General features: G+C 32.2%; 1 protein-coding gene across 2 annotated transcripts; it reads right to left on the bottom strand.

Moving 5' to 3' along the window:
* Positions 1-12054: 12054 nt before the first annotated feature.
* LOC114416957 (G-type lectin S-receptor-like serine/threonine-protein kinase At4g27290) lies at positions 12055-15468 on the bottom strand. Of its 2 annotated transcripts, none has more exons than XM_028382010.1 (7): positions 14112-15468; positions 13721-13852; positions 13406-13545; positions 13095-13305; positions 12749-12986; positions 12519-12669; positions 12055-12447 (listed from the first exon to the last, which is right to left on the bottom strand). In XM_028382010.1, exons 1-7 carry the CDS (start codon positions 15397-15399, stop codon positions 12142-12144), a joined length of 2466 nt encoding a protein of 821 aa, XP_028237811.1. In that variant the 5' UTR covers positions 15400-15468; the 3' UTR covers positions 12055-12141. The 2 variants fall into 2 exon arrangements, with proteins under 2 accessions (XP_028237811.1, XP_028237810.1); XM_028382009.1 differs by having other exon boundaries at positions 13406-13560; positions 14112-15467.
* Positions 15469-19213: the final 3745 nt, after the last annotated feature.

The following is a 19213-nucleotide window of genomic DNA, read 5'->3' as shown; positions in this document are numbered from 1 at the left end:
ATGGGATGAAAATGATTTGGAATCCTCTGATGAATTCTGAAAATGAAGAGATAAATCTTTGCCTTATGGCAAAAAGTTACGAAAGTGATGAAGAGGTAACATCTTCAAACAACTTATCTATTTCTTTTGATGAATTGCAAGATGCATTTGCTGATTTGCATAAAGAATCAATTAAACTTGCAAAATTAGTTTCATCATCAAAGAAAACAATTTCAAATTTAGAAAATGAAATTTCAAAAATTAAACAAAGAATTAGATCTTCTTAGAAATGAAGTTTCAATCTCTAAACAAATGAAAAAGTTAATATCTCCACTATTAATGACAAGAAAATAACAGATTCTTGTAGTTGTTGTGATAAATATGTAAAAGAAATTAAAGAGTTAAAAGATTCACTTGCAAAATTTTCATATAGTAGAAATAATTTAGATGTTATATTAAGTAAACAAAGATATGTGTCAAATAAAAATGGACTAGGGTATAAATCTGAAAAACTACAAAAGGTTTATAAAAACTTTTCCACTTCCACACAAAAATGTAATTCTAATTCCATCACTTGTTTTTACTGTGGAAGAAGAGGACATGGCATATCAACTTGCTACTTCAAGAAAAATTACAGTAATATTAAAATGATATGGGTCCCAAAAGGATCCTCAGTTTATACTAACATGCAAGGACCCAATAAAATTTGGGTACCTAAGTCAAAAACTTGATTATGCAGGTATCTTTGAGAAAGAAGTGGTACATAGATAGCGGATGCTCAAAACATATGACTGGAGATGCATCAAATTTTACACACATATCTCCAAAGAAAAGCGGGCATGTAACATATGGTGACAACAACAAAGGTAGAATTCTTGGAGTGGGTAAAATAGGTACAAATTCTTCAAACTCCATTGAAAATGTTCTACTTGTTGAAGATCTTAAGCATAGCCTGCTTAGCGTTAGTCAACTATGTGACAAAGGCTATCTAGTATCATTTGATTCTCAGAAATGTCTTATAGAACATAAGCATGACATTAATATAAAGCATGTAGGACATAGAGTCAATAATGTTTACATGATAGACTTAAGCATAAAACAAGAAAACAATCATTGCTTTCTTAGTAAAGATGATGATCCATGGTTATGGCATAAAAGAATTGCTCACATAAACATGGATCACTTAAATAAATTAATTTCAAAAGATTTAGTAGTTGGTTTGCCTAAATTGAAATTTGAAAAAGATAAATTATGCGATGCATGTCAAAAGGGCAAACAAACAAGAGTCTCATTCAAATCTAAAAATGTTGTTTCAACCACTCGACCATTACAGTTATTGCATATGGATCTATTTGGTCCATCTAGAACCATGAGTTTTGGAGGAAATTACTATGCTTTAGTTATAGTTGATGATTTCTCTAGATATACTTGGACATTATTTATTACACATAAAAGTGATTCATTCCATGCATTTAGGAAACTTGCTAAAGTCATACAAAACAAGAAAAATCTCAAGATTGCATCCATTAGAAGTGATCATGGGGGTGAATTTGAAAATAAAGATTTTGAATTATTTTGTGATGAACATGGTATTGAACATAATTTTTCTGCACCAAGAACTCCTCAACAAAATGGAGTTGTTGAGAGGAAAAATAGGTCATTGGAAGAAATTGCAAGAACTTTATTAAATGATACTTCTCTTCCAAAGTATTTTTGGGCTGAAGCTGTCAATACTGCATGTTACATCATGAATAGAGCCTTGATAAGACCTATTTTAAAGAAAACCCCATATGAGTTATTTAACGGTAGAAAACCTAATATTTCTCATCTACATGTTTTTGGTTGCAAGTGCTTTGTACTTAATAATGGTAAAGATAATCTAGGAAAATTCGATGCAAAATCTGATGAAGGCATTTTTCTTGGATATTCTTTACAAAGCAAAGCATATAGAATATATAATAAGAGAACTATGAATATAGAGGAATCCATTCATGTTACCTTTGATGAATCTAATGCTATATTGTCAACAAAGAATATGCTAGATGATATTGCAGATTCTTTAGAACATATGAACATTCATGAACAAGATTCCAAAGGAAATGACAAAGGAAACAATGAAGATCCTCCAGAAGAAGGCAAATCCAATGATGTACTCACAAGAGAATGGAAAACTTCAAGAGATCATCCCCTCGACAACATAATTGGTGATATCTCAAAAGGGGTAACAACTAGACATTCTCTTAAAGATTTATGCAATAATATGGCTTTTGTATCTATGATTGAACCTAAAAATATAAAAGAAGCCATAGTAGATGATAATTGGATCATTGCCATGCAAGAAGAACTAAACCAATTTGAAAGAAACAATGTATGGAAATTAGTAGAAAAACCTGAAAATTATCCTGTCATTGGAACAAAATGGGTTTTTAGAAATAAATTAGATGAACATGGTATAATTATTAGAAATAAAGCCAGGTTAGTAGCAAAAGGGTATAATCAAGAAGAGGGGATAGACTATGAAGAAACATATGCTCCTGTTGCGAGATTAGAAGCCATTAGAATGCTTTTGGCATATGCATCCATAATGAACTTTAAACTTTATCAAATGGATGTTAAGAGTGCCTTTCTAAATGGCTTAATTCAAGAAGAGGTATATGTTGAACAACCCCCTGGTTTTGAAATTTCTGATAAACCAAACCATGTTTATAAATTACAAAAGGCTCTTTATGGTTTGAAACAAGCCCCTAGGGCATGGTATGAACGATTAAGTAATTTTCTTCTTGAAAAAGAATTCTCCAGAGGTAAAGTGGATACCACATTATTCATAAAGAGAAAGCTTAATGATATTTTGTTGGTTCAAATATATGTTGATGATATAATTTTTGGATCCACTAATTATTCATTGTGCAAGGAGTTTTCCCTTGATATGCAAAGTGAATTTGAAATGTCAATGATGGGAGAACTAAAGTACTTTCTGGGATTACAAATCAAGCAAACTCAAGAAGGTATATTCATCAATCAATCCAAATACTGCAAGGAATTGATCAAAAGATTTGGGATGGATAGTGCAAAACACATGTCTACACCGATGAGCACTAATTGTTACTTAGATAAAGATGAATCTGGTCAGTCTATAGACATAAAACAATATCGAGGTATGATCGGATCTCTTCTTTATTTATCTGCTAGTAGACCTGATATTATGTTTAGTGTATGCATGTGTGCTAGGTTTCAATCCAACCCCAAACAATCACATCTAAGTGCAGTAAAGAGAATCATGAGATATCTATTAGGTACAATCAATTTAGGATTATGGTATCCTAAGAATTCAACATGTAACTTAATAGGATATTCTGATTCTGATTTTGCCGGATCTAAAACTGATAGAAAAAGTACAAGTGGAACTTGTCAATTTATTGGATCGGCTCTTGTCTCATGGCATAGTAAGAAACAAAACAGTGTTGCTTTATCTACTGCTGAAGCGGAGTATATCTCTGTCGGTAGTTGTTGTGCACAAATTTTATGGATGAAGCAACAATTATCTGACTATGGCATCATTCTTGATCGCATACCTATTAAATGTGATAATACTAGTGCCATAAATCTATCCAAAAACCCAGTTCAACATTCAAGAACTAAGCATATAGAGATTAGACACCACTTTCTTAGAGATCATGTCTTAAAGGGAGATTGTGTATTAGAATTTGTTGATACTAAGAATCAACTTGCTGATATTTTCACTAAACCTCTCCCCAAGGAAGTGTTTTTCTCTATTAGAAGAGAATTAGGTCTCTTAGATGTAAGAGATTTAGAAAAATAGGAATTGATTGGTTGATTGATTGGTTGATTTACTTTTTATCTTTTGATTGTAGATTGTTTTGTTTGATCTTGTTTGAATTCTTGCTTTTATGATAGAATTTATGATTTCTTGTGTATATAGTAATTGAATGATTGAATTTAGTATATTAGTAGTGAAAATTAGTCATATAGGATGTATTTGAGTATAAATATAGATATTCTCTTAGAAACTAGCCTAGGATAGGCTCTGGTAATCGATTACCATCCAGTGTAACCGATTACACATGAACAGGCAGCCTGTAATCGATTACAACATCCTGTAATCGATTACCAGAAGGCTTATTGGGCCTGTAATCGATTACCAATACCTGTAATCGATTACAATGCGTCATCTTCTATAAATACTCACGGAATCAGAGCTGCTGCGCAGCCAAAGCTTCCTCCACGTTTTTCTCCATACCTAGAACTTCAAACCTTCGATTCTCACTCAATTCTTCACCAAATCACGTCCCGTAAAGCCCAATCTTCCTCTTTTTCACTCCTCTTTCACTTCCACCGATCAAAATCCAGAAAAACTTCATCAAATGGCAGAGCCATCAAAGAAGAGAAAGGGATCATCTTCCACCGCCACCGCTGCTGCCCATCGCCGTCACGGCCCATCCGGAGCACCCACAGCACCTATTCCTCCTTCTTTGTCATCTCCAAGATCATCAACACTGTTTTCATCCGATGATCAACGTCTACGGTACCTTTCTCAGTTTTCTTCTAGAATAATCTTAGACCCTAAGTACCTAGACGTAGAGTTCTTTAATGATGAAACGTTTGATTGCTATCAAGTGTTTCAAAATTCTGGTCTTGTTGATTTCATGTCATTTAAATTGCCATATTATCCTGAACTTGTAAAGGTCTTCTACTGCAATTTAAAAATTCAGAATGGTATTATTATGTCTGAGGTGCATGGTACTTCTATGATCATTGATCAGTCACTTTTCTTTTCTTTGACTCATTTACCCAGTCAAGGTGCACCTTTTGAGGGCACCATTGTTGATGACTGGAAATTCGATTATTCGAGTCATGATGCTCGTCGCATGGTCTGCAATGATCAAGCTGACATGACCGGTAGATTGTTGGTCGGGTCATTAACTTTTGATAATCGCATCATGCATTATATCATTGTTAGAATTTTGCTTCCTCGGTCTTCAAATTTAGCACAAGCCTCTGAGGAGGATTTGATTCTTATGTGGGCTTTTCTAACCGGTCGTCAGATCGACTGGGCCCATTTGGTTCGGTACCGAATGCATAAGGCATTACGGGCCAATGCACCTCTTCCTTATCCACATTTGATTACTCTGTTTTTGCGTCATTTTCAAATTCCGCTTGATGATGAAGCCTTTGTTCAAGTCAAGCGTTCCTTTGCAATTGGTGCTGGAGCAGTGACCTCCTTTGGGTATCGTAAAGATCGGAATGGACAATGGCTGAAGAAGGATGCACTCCCTCCTCAAGATGAACGTACTCCTTCACCTCCTCCTCAACGTGAAGATTCCGCACTCATGAATGAAGTCCTCTCTGAATTACGGGGTCTTCGTTCGTATGTTGGTGACCGCTTTGACTCGTTAGATTCACGCTTTGCCGGTATGGACATTCGTCTTACACAGCTTGAAGAGGATGTCGGATACATTCGTCAGAGTTTCGATCTTCCACCACCTCCTCCGTCTTCTTAGATTTTAGATTCTGAATATTTATCTTTTATAAGCCGTGTATTTTGGCTTTTAGTTTCTTAGAATTTACATTATTATGCTAAGTACTTTGCTTATTTATCTTGTGTTCTTAAATTTCAGTCTTGGATATTTTGTGGTTGTTGACATTTTATGATCTTTGAATTTTGGTTTGATTATTTCTTGATTATGAGTTTGGCTTATTGTATTTACTACTCTGATACTTATATCTTGCTACTCCATTGTTATAACTGTGTTGATTTCCGAGTTCTTTGGCTTTTTGATGTTGCCAAAGGGGGAGAAAAAGGTTGTAGCAAAAGCTTAAGAAAAAGCTTAACAAACTTAGAAATCAAGTGATCATGTATTCCGAAATATAGGGGGAGAAAACGGATGCACATTTTATCTATATACAATTGTTTGTTGCTTGCTTGAATCTTGATTTCAGGTATTGTATTGTCATCATCAAAAAGGGGGAGATTGTAGATGCAATTGGTTTTGATGTTTTGATGATGATCATGATGATGTGTTGCAATTGATGCAAATGGGCTTTTCAAGATTAAAAATTCAAGACAATACTTCAAGATTACAAGTCACAACATCAAGATGATCACTAGAATATTAGGAAGGGAATTCCTAATTGAATTAGCAAAGGTTTGGCCAAGTGATTTAAAATAAAAGTGTTTTTCAAAGGTTTTACTCTCTGGTAATCGATTACCAGAGGATGTAATCGATTACCAGTGGCCAAATACATTCTATAACAGCTATAAAAATTTGAATTCGAAATTTTAGACTATGTAATCGATTACACAATTTTGGTAATCGATTACCAGCAGTTAGTAAACGTTTTAATTCAAATTTTAAAAGCTGTAATCGATTACACAATTAATGTAATCGATTACCAGACAGGAATTTTAGAAAAATAATTTCAAGAGTCACAACTTTTCAAAAGCTTTACTCATGACCACCAATGGTCTATATATATGTGACTTAAACACGAAATTGCTCAGAGATTTTCAGTACAACAAAGTGTTTATCCTCTCAAAGAGCAAATTCATTTTATCCTCTTAAGAATTCCTTGGCCAATTCAATTGCAATTCATTAAGGAATTAATTGAGTGCTCAATCTGTAAAATCCATCTCTTTCTAGAGAGATTTGTTCCTCTTCTTCTTCTCATTCTCTAAGGGATTAAGAGACTGTGAGTCTCTTGTTGTAAAAGATCTCTAAACACAAAGGAAGGGTTGTCCTTGTGTGTTTAGAACTTGTAAAAGGAATTTACAAGTTAGTGGAACTCTCAAGCGGGTTGCTTGGGGACTGGACGTAGGCACAAGGGTGTGGCCGAACCAGTATAAAACTGAGTTTGCATTTTCTCTTCCCTTAATCTCCTTTATTTATTATTGCTTTATATTCATATTCAAGTTGCTTCATTTGAATTAATATTTAAGAAGATTGTCATTAAGGGAATTCATAACTTAAGTAAAAAGAAAAATAGATTTTTAATTAGGGGAAACAGTTTGGAATATCTTAATTCAACCCCCCCTTCTTAAGATATCTGAGGCCACTTGTCTAACAGTGACCTCCTTTGGGTATCGTAAAGATCGGAATGGACAATGGCTGAAGAAGGATGCACTCCCTCCTCAAGATGAACGTACTCCTTCACCTCCCCCTCAACGTGAAGATTCTGCACTCATGAATGAAGTCCTCTCCGAATTACGGGGTCTTCGTTCTTATGTTGGTGACCGCTTCGACTCGTTGGATTCACGCTTTGCCGGTATGGACATTCGTCTTACACAGCTTGAAGAGGATGTTGGATACATTCGTCAGAGTTTCGATCTTCCACCACCACCTCCGTCTTCTTAGATTTTAGTTTCTGATTATTTATCTTTTATAAGCCGTGTATTTTGGCTTTTAGTTTCTTAGAATTTACATTATTATGCTAAGTACTTTGCTTATTTATCTTGTGGTTTTTAAATTTCAATCTTGGATGTTTTGTGGTTGTTGACATTTTCAGTTATTTGGATTCTGGTTTGATTATTTCTTCTTTGTGAGTTTGGCTTCTTGTGTTTTATACTCTGATATTTATATATTTTTTTACTCCTTTGTCATATCTGTGTTGATTTCCGAGTTCTTTGGCTTTTTGATGTTGCCAAAGGGGGAGAAAAGGTTGTAGAAAAAGCTTAACAAACTTAGAAATCAAGTGATCATGAATTCCGAAATATAGGGGGAGTAAACTCATGCACATTTTATCTATATACAATTGTTTGTTGCTTGCTTGAATCTTGATTTCAGGTATTGTATTGTCATCATCAAAAAGGGGGAGATTGTAGATGCAATTGGCTTTGATGTTTTGATGATGATCATGATGATGTGTTGCAATTGATGCAAATGGGCTTTTCAAGATTAAAATTCAAGACAATACTTCAAGATTACAAGTCACAACATCAAGATGATCACTAGAATATTAGGAAGGGAATTCCTAATTGAATTAGCAAAGGTTTGGCCAAGTGATTTAAATTAAAAAAAGTGTTTCTCAAAGGTTTTACTCTCTGGTAATCGATTACCAGAGGATGTAATCGATTACCAGTGGCCAAATACGTTTTATAACAGCTACAAAAATTTGAATTCGAAATTTTAGATTGTGTAATCGATTACACAATTTTGGTAATCGATTACCAGCAGTTAGTAAACGTTTTAATTCAAATTTTAAAAGCTGTAATCGATTACACAATTACTGTAATCGATTACCAGAAAGGATTTTCAGAAAAATAATTTCAAGAGTCACAACTTTTCAAAGGCTTTATTAATGACCATCAATGGTCTATATATATGTGACTTAAACACGAAATTGCAGAGAGATTTTCAGAACAAGAAAGTGTTTATCCTCTCAAAGAGAAAATTCATTTTATCCTCTTAAGAATTCCTTGGCCAATTCAATTGCAATTCATTAAGGAATTATTTGAGTGCTCAATCTGTAAAATCCATCTCTTTCTAGAGAGATTTGTTCTTTTTCTTCTTCTCATTCTCTAAGGGATTAAGAGACTGTGAGTCTCTTGTTGTAAAGGATCTCTAAACACAAAGGAAGGATTGTCCTTGTGTGTTTAGAACTTGTAAAAGGGATTTACAAGATAGTGGAACTCTCAAGCGGGTTGCTTGGGGACTGGATGTTGGCACAAGGGTGTGGCCGAACCAGTATAAAACTGAGTTTGCATTTTCTCTTCCCTTAATCTCCTTTATTTATTATTGCTTTATATTCATATTCAAATTGTTTCATTTGAATTAATATTTAAGAAGATTGTTATTAAGGGAATTCATAACTTGAGTAAAAAGTGAAATAGATTTTTAATTAGGGGAAATTGTTTGGAATATCTTAATTCAACCCCCCCCCCCCCTTCTTAAGATATCTGAGGCCACTTGTTTAACAGTAATTTTTTCGGTTTGCCATAAACTATTGTTCCAACACAACTTATAGTAGTAAAACACCGAAGCTATAGACATCAGACTTGATGGAGAATAATATTCCATCAGTTACTTATTCAGGTGCCATATAACCACTAAAAGAAGTCATTACATATGAATTATTTTAAGATTTGACTTGTGTGCAATTTTAAAATGATCATAAGATACTTACTATGTACAAACAACCCTACTTGTATTTCTTTCAATTGCATTCTTATACAAGTAATTGCTACAACCGATATCTAAAACTAGAATCACTAAAGTCAACACTGATAATATAAAACTATAATCTATAATCCAGATCTTAAAGAGTATCAAAAATAGTAATGTAAACCGTGCAATAGAGATGAAATAGTATTATTTATAGCCCAAAAAAGAGTAAAATATAGTAGCAAAAGTTACATAGGTGACAAAATATATTAAACTTGAACCCTAGACTACATATACAAATTAAAAATAAATTAAAAGAGAAAAGTAGGGCTCAGAGCAGCCACCCATGTTAAGTTTAATTTCTTAGGTTGTACACCCTAAACATAAAGGTCACCCTAAGGTGAATCCTCGAAAGGATCCTCTTCAGGATCTTCCTCCGGATCTTCATCTTAAAGTCCTGTGGTCCATTCTCCTTAGAATCCTCATCCTCGAAATAGTTAGACAGACATAACACCCCAGAGAGACATCATCTATGTATACTCAGCATCTATTATCCGATAAAACAATTTCTTTATCTTGGTTCCATCCCTGACATAGTTACTTCATTTTTTTATTAGTTCACCATTTGTCCAAGATCTTCATCAGCTGGAACATTTTCTGTTAAGAAAATAGGTTCTTTTGCCTCTACCAAAAAAATCTCAGCTACTTACTCAAAGACATATCAACTGGAAGAGAATCTTCTTCTAATACATCATATTCTGTTAATGATGTCACTACCTCAATGTTGAGTGGCAGATAGAAAAAATTGCTCTATTTCTTACCTACATATTGAATTGTATATTTATCGTCCTAATAATTTTTGTATTCATGTTTGTTAGTTAATTTGAATTTTTTTTGGCTACGGAGCATTTGGTAATGATACTCTATCAATTGAATTCAAAATAATATTTTGAAAATCCTTAAATAAAATTAGAATATTTAACTAGCAATATAATCCATGCTTTTTTTAGGGGAGTATATATAACCCATGCTAAGCACGAGTCTTATAGCATTTTCATTGTTGTAGTATTAAATTTTATAATTTAGCATCAAAATTTTAAATTTAACATTTTCATTGTCATTCAATCTTTTTACTTAATCCCATCTTTCTTTTGAAAGGGATTTTTAAATGTAATACAAAGGATGTATAAAGCATTACTCAATGTAGCGAAATAAAAAAAAATATATGGATTATGTGAAAATGGACGAACAATGAAATGCTTTGTCAACGACATGATTCTCAATGCTATAAATGGAATGACTTATATATGTTTTTAGATCTCACAGTTGAGTTATTTTTTATTAAGGTCCCCCAAATTTATATTTGTAATTACATGGTTAATACGTGGCAAACAGTGTAAATATTATGGATTTGCAATTTGTGGAGGTTTTTTATCGTTAAAATTTAAATTTTTAAATGGAATTGGATATACGATTTTATTTAAGGACTTTTGGATTTGCAAATATACTACTTTTATTTATAATTTCTTAATTTTTTTTTTTTTGCATTTTGTTGTTAGAGTAACTTTAGCGGTAATGGTCTATACATATGGATGGAATCTACTAACTAAATAAATCAAATTTTCCTACCTAACCCAGCTTATAAAATTAGAATTGAATTTGAATAAAGTAAATGCTATAATTAGTTTAAAAGATACTTTAAGAATCCAAAAAAGTTAGTTTACACGAATCCAAAAAAGTAAATGATATAATTAGAATTTATTTTGAATACAGTGAATGAAATAACTAGTTCCATATTTTGGAAAATAAAACTCAAGTTAATTTACACGAACCCAAAAAACTTTTCCATATTTTTGCCAAGGCTAAATTAATTAATTAAATGATTGTATTCTCAATTCCAAGTGAATGCACTAACCAAGTTGTAATCCCGACAAGCTACAACCTTACAATCGGTTGGTAACTTCTGACTTCTTATTTAGATGGTTATGGATGATTTTCCAAACTATGCTTTATTTTTTTATTAGAGACTTCAATGCTTAAGTTAGTATGAAATCTTTCTCAAGATATATTGTAATAAATACAGATACAAGTATTAGCTAGTGAGGTTTGGGGTATATATAATTCTCAGACCCACAGATATATTGTAGTCATTATCACAAGACCCACGGCCTTTTAGAGGCAATTTTCCTGTCTTGTAGTGTCTATCAATGCAACTATAATATGATGACTATTGCTTCATGCACCTCCATTATTTCTTCTAGAATGGTCAATTCATAATGTAAAATTATATTTTGAAATGTAGTTATTTTTTTATTCTGGAATGACCAATCCCAAAGGGGAAAAAAAAGACATTCTGGAAAGGATGCAAGTAACAACCATTGTTGATTTCAATAAACTTCTTCATAGGATTTGGGTTTACAGGTAAGGTGGATTAGATTGGGCCAAGGCCCAATCCATAACACAACGAAAAATGTAAAATATGTCTCAACCTCTCAGAACTCATACTAGCTAGTGTTCTTTTATAAAATATGACTTAGATCTCTGTAACAATTCCAAATATTACATTGGGATTAGGGAATATAATCATGTCTTTGACAAATAAGTCATTTTATTGTTCTTTTGTGTTCACATAATCCACGTATTATATTATTTTTTTTATTTCATTACATCTTGGATTGCTTTATAAATCCTTCGTATTACATTCAAAACATCCTTTGAAACAAAAATAGGTTAGGTAACAAGATTGAGTAGTGACTTCTGCTAACCATTGTTAAATTTTAACTTTTGATGCTACATTTGAAATTGCAATACTATAACAATGAAAATGTTATAGGGTCTGTCCTCATCATGGGTTATAATATTGCAATTAAAATGTTTTAGTTTTATTAAAAAATTTCAAAAATATTTTTTGCATCCAATTGCAGGAGTAAAATTAGCAAAAGTTTTTCAGACAATCATGTACCGAAAAAACTAACAGACATGACTACATTAGCAAATTTGAAAAACATATACAAAATAAGTAAGTTGATATTTGTAAGTAATTTCTCTATTTAGCACTCATCATTGACATAGTGACATCATTAATAGAAAAAGACGTAAAGTTCTTAAAGGAAGATTCTCTTTCAGTTGAGATGTCATTGCTTAAGTAGCTAGGATCCTTTGGTAGAGGCAATGCATTCTCGTTGCTCAATAATACGACCACAGATGCCATGTTTGGCCTATCATTAGGATGATGTTGCACACATAAAAGACCAATATGAATGCAACGCAAGGCCTCATATAAAATGCATGAGTCCTCCAAACTAGTGTCAATGAATTGCATTGGATTTCCCTCTTTCCATAACATCCATGCCTAAAATATTTAAAGAAATTGGTTAGCTATTGCTCCATTATATGAAAAAAAAATGGCGTTATCTCACTCACATGGCCAATGAGATTATTGTAGTCATTTGGATAGAAGAGTCTGCTATTTTTCTTGCCGCTTACTATCTCTAGCAATAGTTCGCCAAAACTAAACACATCCGATTTAATGGAAAATATTCCATCAAAGGCATATTCAGGTGCCATATAACCACTAAGAGAAACCAAAAAAGTGTTATATTAATGTTTTATTAGTGTGTAATAAGATTTTAGCATGAAAATAAGTTACTTACTATGTACCAACTACTCTGCTCGTTTCCCCTTCAATTTGATCACCTCCACACATTCGAGCCAAACCAAAATCTGAAATTTTTGGATTCATTTCATTATCCAATAAAACATTACTTGCCTTAAGATCTCTATGTATGATCCTTAGTCTTGAGTCTTGATGAAGATAGAGTAATCCCCGAGCTATTCCATTTATAATGCCGAAACGCATAGGCCAATCAAGAAGTTTACTTTGACTAGAATCTATCAAATTTCATGAAATTTCATGGTTATCTTCACTTAATCATGCAAGAACAAAAAGGAAAAAATAGATCCAACATTCAATTAACAATTAAATTTAGAGACACTAACCAAAAAGAAAGACGTCTAAGCTTTTGTTAGCCATATATTCGTATATGAGCAATTTCTCATCATCTTGTATGCAACATCCAAGAACTTTAACAAGATTTCGATGTTGGAGTTCGGCACATAACATAACCTCATTCTTAAATTCTTTTAATCCTTGTCTAGATGTTTGTGAAAGCCTCTTAACAGCGACCTCTTGTCCATTTGGTAATGTTCCCTAAACACACAGCATTTTTGGGAGAGAAAGTTAAATGTAATAAATAATAATTGTCAAGCTTTGTCATTTCTTAATTATCATTAGTACATTGCTCGCATACCTTGTATACAGGCCCAAAACCACCTTCACCAAGTTTCTTGTCATTTGAGAAGTTACTTGTGGCATGTGCTATAGAGGCAAGGTCAAATAAAGGTAGCTCAAAGTCTTCTTGTTGGCTTTGATTCTTCGTTCCTTCGATCTCTGTTTTCACCCAAACTATATGAATGAACAAAATTATATTCCAACCGGTACTAATAAAGTTGCCTTTGGGGCAGTATTAGTTTGAAAGTTATAGTATGTATTATTTGTGTAGCTCCAGTAAATGAATATGAAAATCCTTATATGAAAAGACAATATGAGTTGGCCGAAGGCTTACCGTTATTTTTATTTGTGTACCTCCAGTAAATGAATATGAAAATTAGTAGCATAGCAATTACAGATGAAATGCTGCTTGCAATCACAACCACCTTTTTCTTTGAACTATCTTTCTCATCTTGATTTTGATGAGCTTGACAGAAAAAGAAATAAATAATCAATAAAATATATGAAGTAAATTTGGTATTGAGTAAAATTAAACATATTTTACCCTTAGATATGGTGGTGAAAGTCATGTTTAGATAAGTTTCCTTATAATCACTTACAGAAAAAGAAAATTAAAAGGTGAAAAGAAAAAAAAATCATTCCTGTTCTCTAAACTAAAACAACTTATATATTCTGCCAACTTTTTGTAGAATTCTCTCTAACATCTCCAATTGAAAAGTGCATACCTGTTTCAGACATCGCCAATCTAATGTACAGATCTTGTCCAGCATTTGACATCAGTCTTATATCTAACAGATCACCAAACCAAATGGCACAACCACTACCTTCTCCCCTGATATCTGAATTTGCATAGGCCATACAGGAACAGTTTTCCGTACATTTGTGCTTGCATTCCTCAAGTGTCATACTTGCATTAACCCAAGATCTTTCAGTGTCTGGTGCCTTCACGTTACTGAATTTCTTAAAACCATCCTTATTCTTCTCTCTGCAGCTCCAAGTTTGGTTGTGCACGCACCCCTGATTCCAGTTCATTTGTGTCCAATTTCGGGGCGATTTTGGCTTGAATCCATCTAAACACTTGCACACTGGTGCCTCACTAAGGTCACAAATCCCAAATGCGCCACAAGTGTTATAGCGGTCGCATAAATCACCCGGCAACTCTGAAGACACCCTCCACATTTGGCTGTCGGTATTCCATGTCAGACGCTGACGAACATAAAGTGTTTGATTCATTATGATTCGTGAAATCACTGACTTATCGGTCATGCTATACATAGCGTAAAATTCATCGTTGTTTGACACAACCGTGTAGTTTACGATTGCGTTGGATGGCACGGAGGGGTTACCACTGAATTTCGTTCCATCCCACGGGCCACTTCTCCAGTACTTTGTTGTGCCTTTCAACATAACCTCTTCAGGATAATTGGTATGTAAAGCAATGTCTCTAAAGTCCCCTGAAGAAGGGTCATCCCAGTTTTTCCAAGCTGTTAGGACCCTATTGAGGCCTTTCTTCAAGTCCCACCCTGCTTTCATTCCAGGTAGAAACGTGTCTGAAGGATAGTCAAAGCTCTGCCACAAGTAGTTTTCAGGATCGGTGTCTTTCTCGTCTCTTAGGACCAAGTTGCCCGAGTCTAACAACTGTGCTACCACAACGGATGCTTTTGTTGTAGTGTTTGTCGACCAAATAACGATGTTGTTGTTTGGGTTGAGAAGTACGAGGTTGCCCTCTGTGGTTATGGCTAACTCGGTGGAGTTGTCTTTGATTGGATTGTCACGGTTGGCAACCCAAACCACGGTTCTGATTGGTATGCTTTTGTACCAGATTCCGAGATAGCGGTTGGAGGAAATACTAGCTGGGGTGAAGAAACCCAACTCAAAAGTTCCACCTTTTGAAACCAAAGTCGTGTTATCTTCGAGTGGCTCAAACTGGGTAATGGTATCTGTTGCGGCTGAAAATTTAGGGAAGAATAACAATAGCTTGCTGACAAGAATCAGGATAGCAAAAAAGGCCATTCTAAGTTAGTGTCTCCTCACGAATACAGATAGTTAACTACAAGCGTTGAAGTTAGTATAAACTGGTCCGATGATAGTCCAGCATTTCAATTAAAAATATTAAGGTTTCCCACCTACTGCCCAAGCTAATAAAATTAGAATTTAATTTATCTTTTTTTTAGATGGTACTAATACAAATTAATTATCATCGAAAGTTGTAATTAATCTTAGTCTGGACTAACATCCCTTTCAACATAATTTATTTTATACTTAAGGACCAACCAAGATTTATATTATTTAATTAAAAAATACTACTCCCTCCAATCCTATAAATATTTATGATATTTTAGAAGGAATATTTGATCCTATTTATAAGTCACCAACTAACCTATTAATAATGATTTTTCAATTCTGTCATTTATATTATTTTCAACATTTCATTATTAGGAAAACCTATTTTTCATGTACTGTCAATCCACTCTTCTCATTCCATCCCATTAATGAAAATATGAGTACCTCTTTAAATACTTCATTCTCCTTTTGTTGAGATTGTGAAAGATAAATATTGAGATTAAAAGTTATTATTGGTCCATAGAGTTAGTAGAGTAATTGGTGAATATTAATAATGACATGAAAGAGAGAGAATGTGAGATGATAATTTAGGTTAAGCATTTAATTAGTTATTAATGAAATTGGTTGGATGTGTAATTATATTATGATATAATTAAAAATTTATTTTATTTTCAGACATATTTAATGGTTAAACTTTCCTTCCTTGGTCTTGATCATTCGTTTGGAAGTGACTAATATATAAAATCTGAGGAAATATGTGTTACTAATTGTATCAATCATTATTAAAATTTAATTTAAATGTATTGATGATAAAATTAGAATTTAATTTTAATGTAATGATGATAATGTAAAGCATTAAAAATATAAAGCATTCACAAACCATGCATGAATAAATTTTTAGTTTAGGTACGTACATTGCGTACTTCAAAGATAGCTACAGTTCTAATTCTCATATCTTGATAGTTGAATTGGTAATTTCTAGCAAACATTTTGTCTGACTAGTGTTGTTTATGTTAGTTGTCTTATCTTCAACAGCAGTTAATTTATTTATTGTATATTAATGATTAATGCGGGTTTGAATTGCAGCACTACATAATTATATTTTAAAGTTTTGTTCAAATTCATTCTAGAATGATTTTTTGATGTGGAAAAAGAACATTGTAGACTTTTGTTCACTTGGACTTGGACTATAAACATTAAAGACCAAATTAAAGGAATCAATAAACGCGTGAAACTTTTTGTTTACGAATTGGACAAAACATTAGACTTTTATGACAAGGGTTGACGTTGAAATTAAAAAGGATTGACGTTGAAAACGCAATACAATAATTTAAACTACTGTCATATTCAGGTACTGATCCACCTACTAGGCTTGGGAAAAATTATTCCCACCAATATTTTTGTTTTACTTATATACGTTTTATAAAAAAGAATTGCGCCTATAAAAATAGATATTATTTGTATAAGATATTTAAAAAATATAAGAAATAAAAAGGTAGAATTTAATTCATAGTAATTTTAATATTTTATCCTTTTAATTTTTAGATTTAGTTATTATTTTAGTTCTCTAATTTATATTTTATGTTTAATTTGGTCTATTTAATTTTAAATGGTTCAATTAGGTTCTTTATTTTTTAAAATGAGTTTAATTTGGTGTCATTTTTCTTTCGTCATCTTTGGATATTTTCAAAAATTAAATAAGATTAAATTGAACATATTTTTTTTATAAAGAAAAGGCCTAATTAGAAATTTTAAGAATAAAGAAACTAATATATAAATTAAGAGATCAAATTAAACCTTTTAAAATTAAAATGACCAAATTAAACCTAAAAAAACAAAAGAATGAAAATAATAACCTAATTTTTAACCATCCATCTTCTCTAATGGACATCCAGTCGAGCACAACTATTCGTTTAATTACTAACTCACACTATATATTTTTATTTAAATAATTTCATTCCAATTCTCAAACAGAAGAAGCAAGAGTTCATCATTTAAGATATTTCTTAGTAATTATTATGTGAAGAATATAATGCACAATCAAATGGAGGAAGATGAATAATTGTTTTGTTACCTACATAAAGTGATAATATATATATATATATATATATATATATATAATATTAACAATGATCAATTTGAGAACATCTTCAATGAAGAATCACCAATGACAATTGTAATCTATATAAAGTTAAGTATTTTAAATTATTCTTTTGTCATAATATTATATATATTATATTTTGTAAATTCTTGTGATATTTTTCTTTTATAAAAATATTATAAATTATTTTCTGCTTCCACTAAGAAAAATTCTTGAATCCGTCACTAGTCATATTGTTAGTTAAATATTCTACTTCTACTTAAGAATTTTCAAAATATTTTTTGCATTATTCAATTTATGAATAACATTAGTAAAATTAAGGTCTATAGACCAAAAAAAAATTTCAAAACAATTAACAAACGTGACTACAAAACTTATTAGGACATATATAAGATAAATAAGTTACTATTTGTTAAGTATAGAGTAATTTTCTCTACATATCACTCGACATTGAGATTATGATATCATTAATAAAAAAAAGGATGTTACGTGCTCAAAAGAAGATTCTCTTTCAGTTAATAATATGCCTATATGGTTCAGTAGCTAGGATCCTTTGCTAGAGGCAATACATTATTGTTGCTCAACAATACGACCACAGATGTCATTTTTGGCCTATCATTAGGATGGCGTTGCACACATATAAAAGATCAATAGGAATACAACACAAGGCCTCATATAGAATGCGCGAGTCCTCCAAACTTGTGCCAATCATCGGATTTCCCTTTTTCCACAACCTCCATGCCTAAAACATTTTGAAATGATGGTTATTATTGTTCCATTATAAGAAAAAAAAAGAAGTTATGTCACTCACTTGTGCTATGCTATTATTGTAGTCATTTGTATAGAAGACTCTACTATTTTTCTTGCCACTTACTATCTCTAGGAATAATATACCGTAGCTAAAGACATCCGATTTAATGGAAAATATTCCATCAATGGCATATTCACTACAAAAAAAAAAAAGTATTTTCAATGGCAAAAATCTATTGGTAACATAAAAAATCCTTCGATAATTCAATATTTCTGACGGATTTTCAACGGATCAAAATCTATCGGTAAGATGATCGTAGAAAATTTTAACCAACGAATTTTGTTGTCTGTCGGTAATTTCTGACTGAAATATCCATCGAAAAGAGATCATGAGTAATTTCCGAAGGATTTTCTGGTTAATAAATCTGTAAGAAATTACCAAAGGAAATATCCGTGAGAAATTTTTGACAGATATATCCGTCAGTAATTTTTTTTCATGAATTATTTATTTCATTTATTTTAGGTATATATATTTTTCATTTATATTATTTAACGTCAATATTTAAATTAACATATACATGTAATTAATGAAATAGTCAAATTCATAAATCCAAAACAAATTCACTTAAATTCAAAATAAATCCAAAATAAAAACACAATGTCTAATATGTCAATAGTAATTTTGTGTTGCTAAATTAGTAATCAAAATATTCATGGGAAGAGTTCCTCTAATGGTCATCATCTTGTTAATTGTTGTTGGTCATCTGGTTGGTCATTGTCTTGTTGTTGTTGTTGGTCGTGTTGCTGCTGGTCAAGTTATTGATGTTGATGAATAATGTTCCGCACATCAAGAGGAAGGAACTGAAGTACAAATGACTGAAATATACACATATCCTCCTTTGATTGAAGAAG

Source organism: Glycine soja, chromosome 6 (genome assembly GCF_004193775.1).
Source record: "Glycine soja cultivar W05 chromosome 6, ASM419377v2, whole genome shotgun sequence".
NCBI classification, from domain to species: domain Eukaryota; kingdom Viridiplantae; phylum Streptophyta; class Magnoliopsida; order Fabales; family Fabaceae; genus Glycine; species Glycine soja.
Note: the sequence above shows the minus strand (reverse complement) of the source record. Positions and strands in the feature narration are given on the sequence as shown.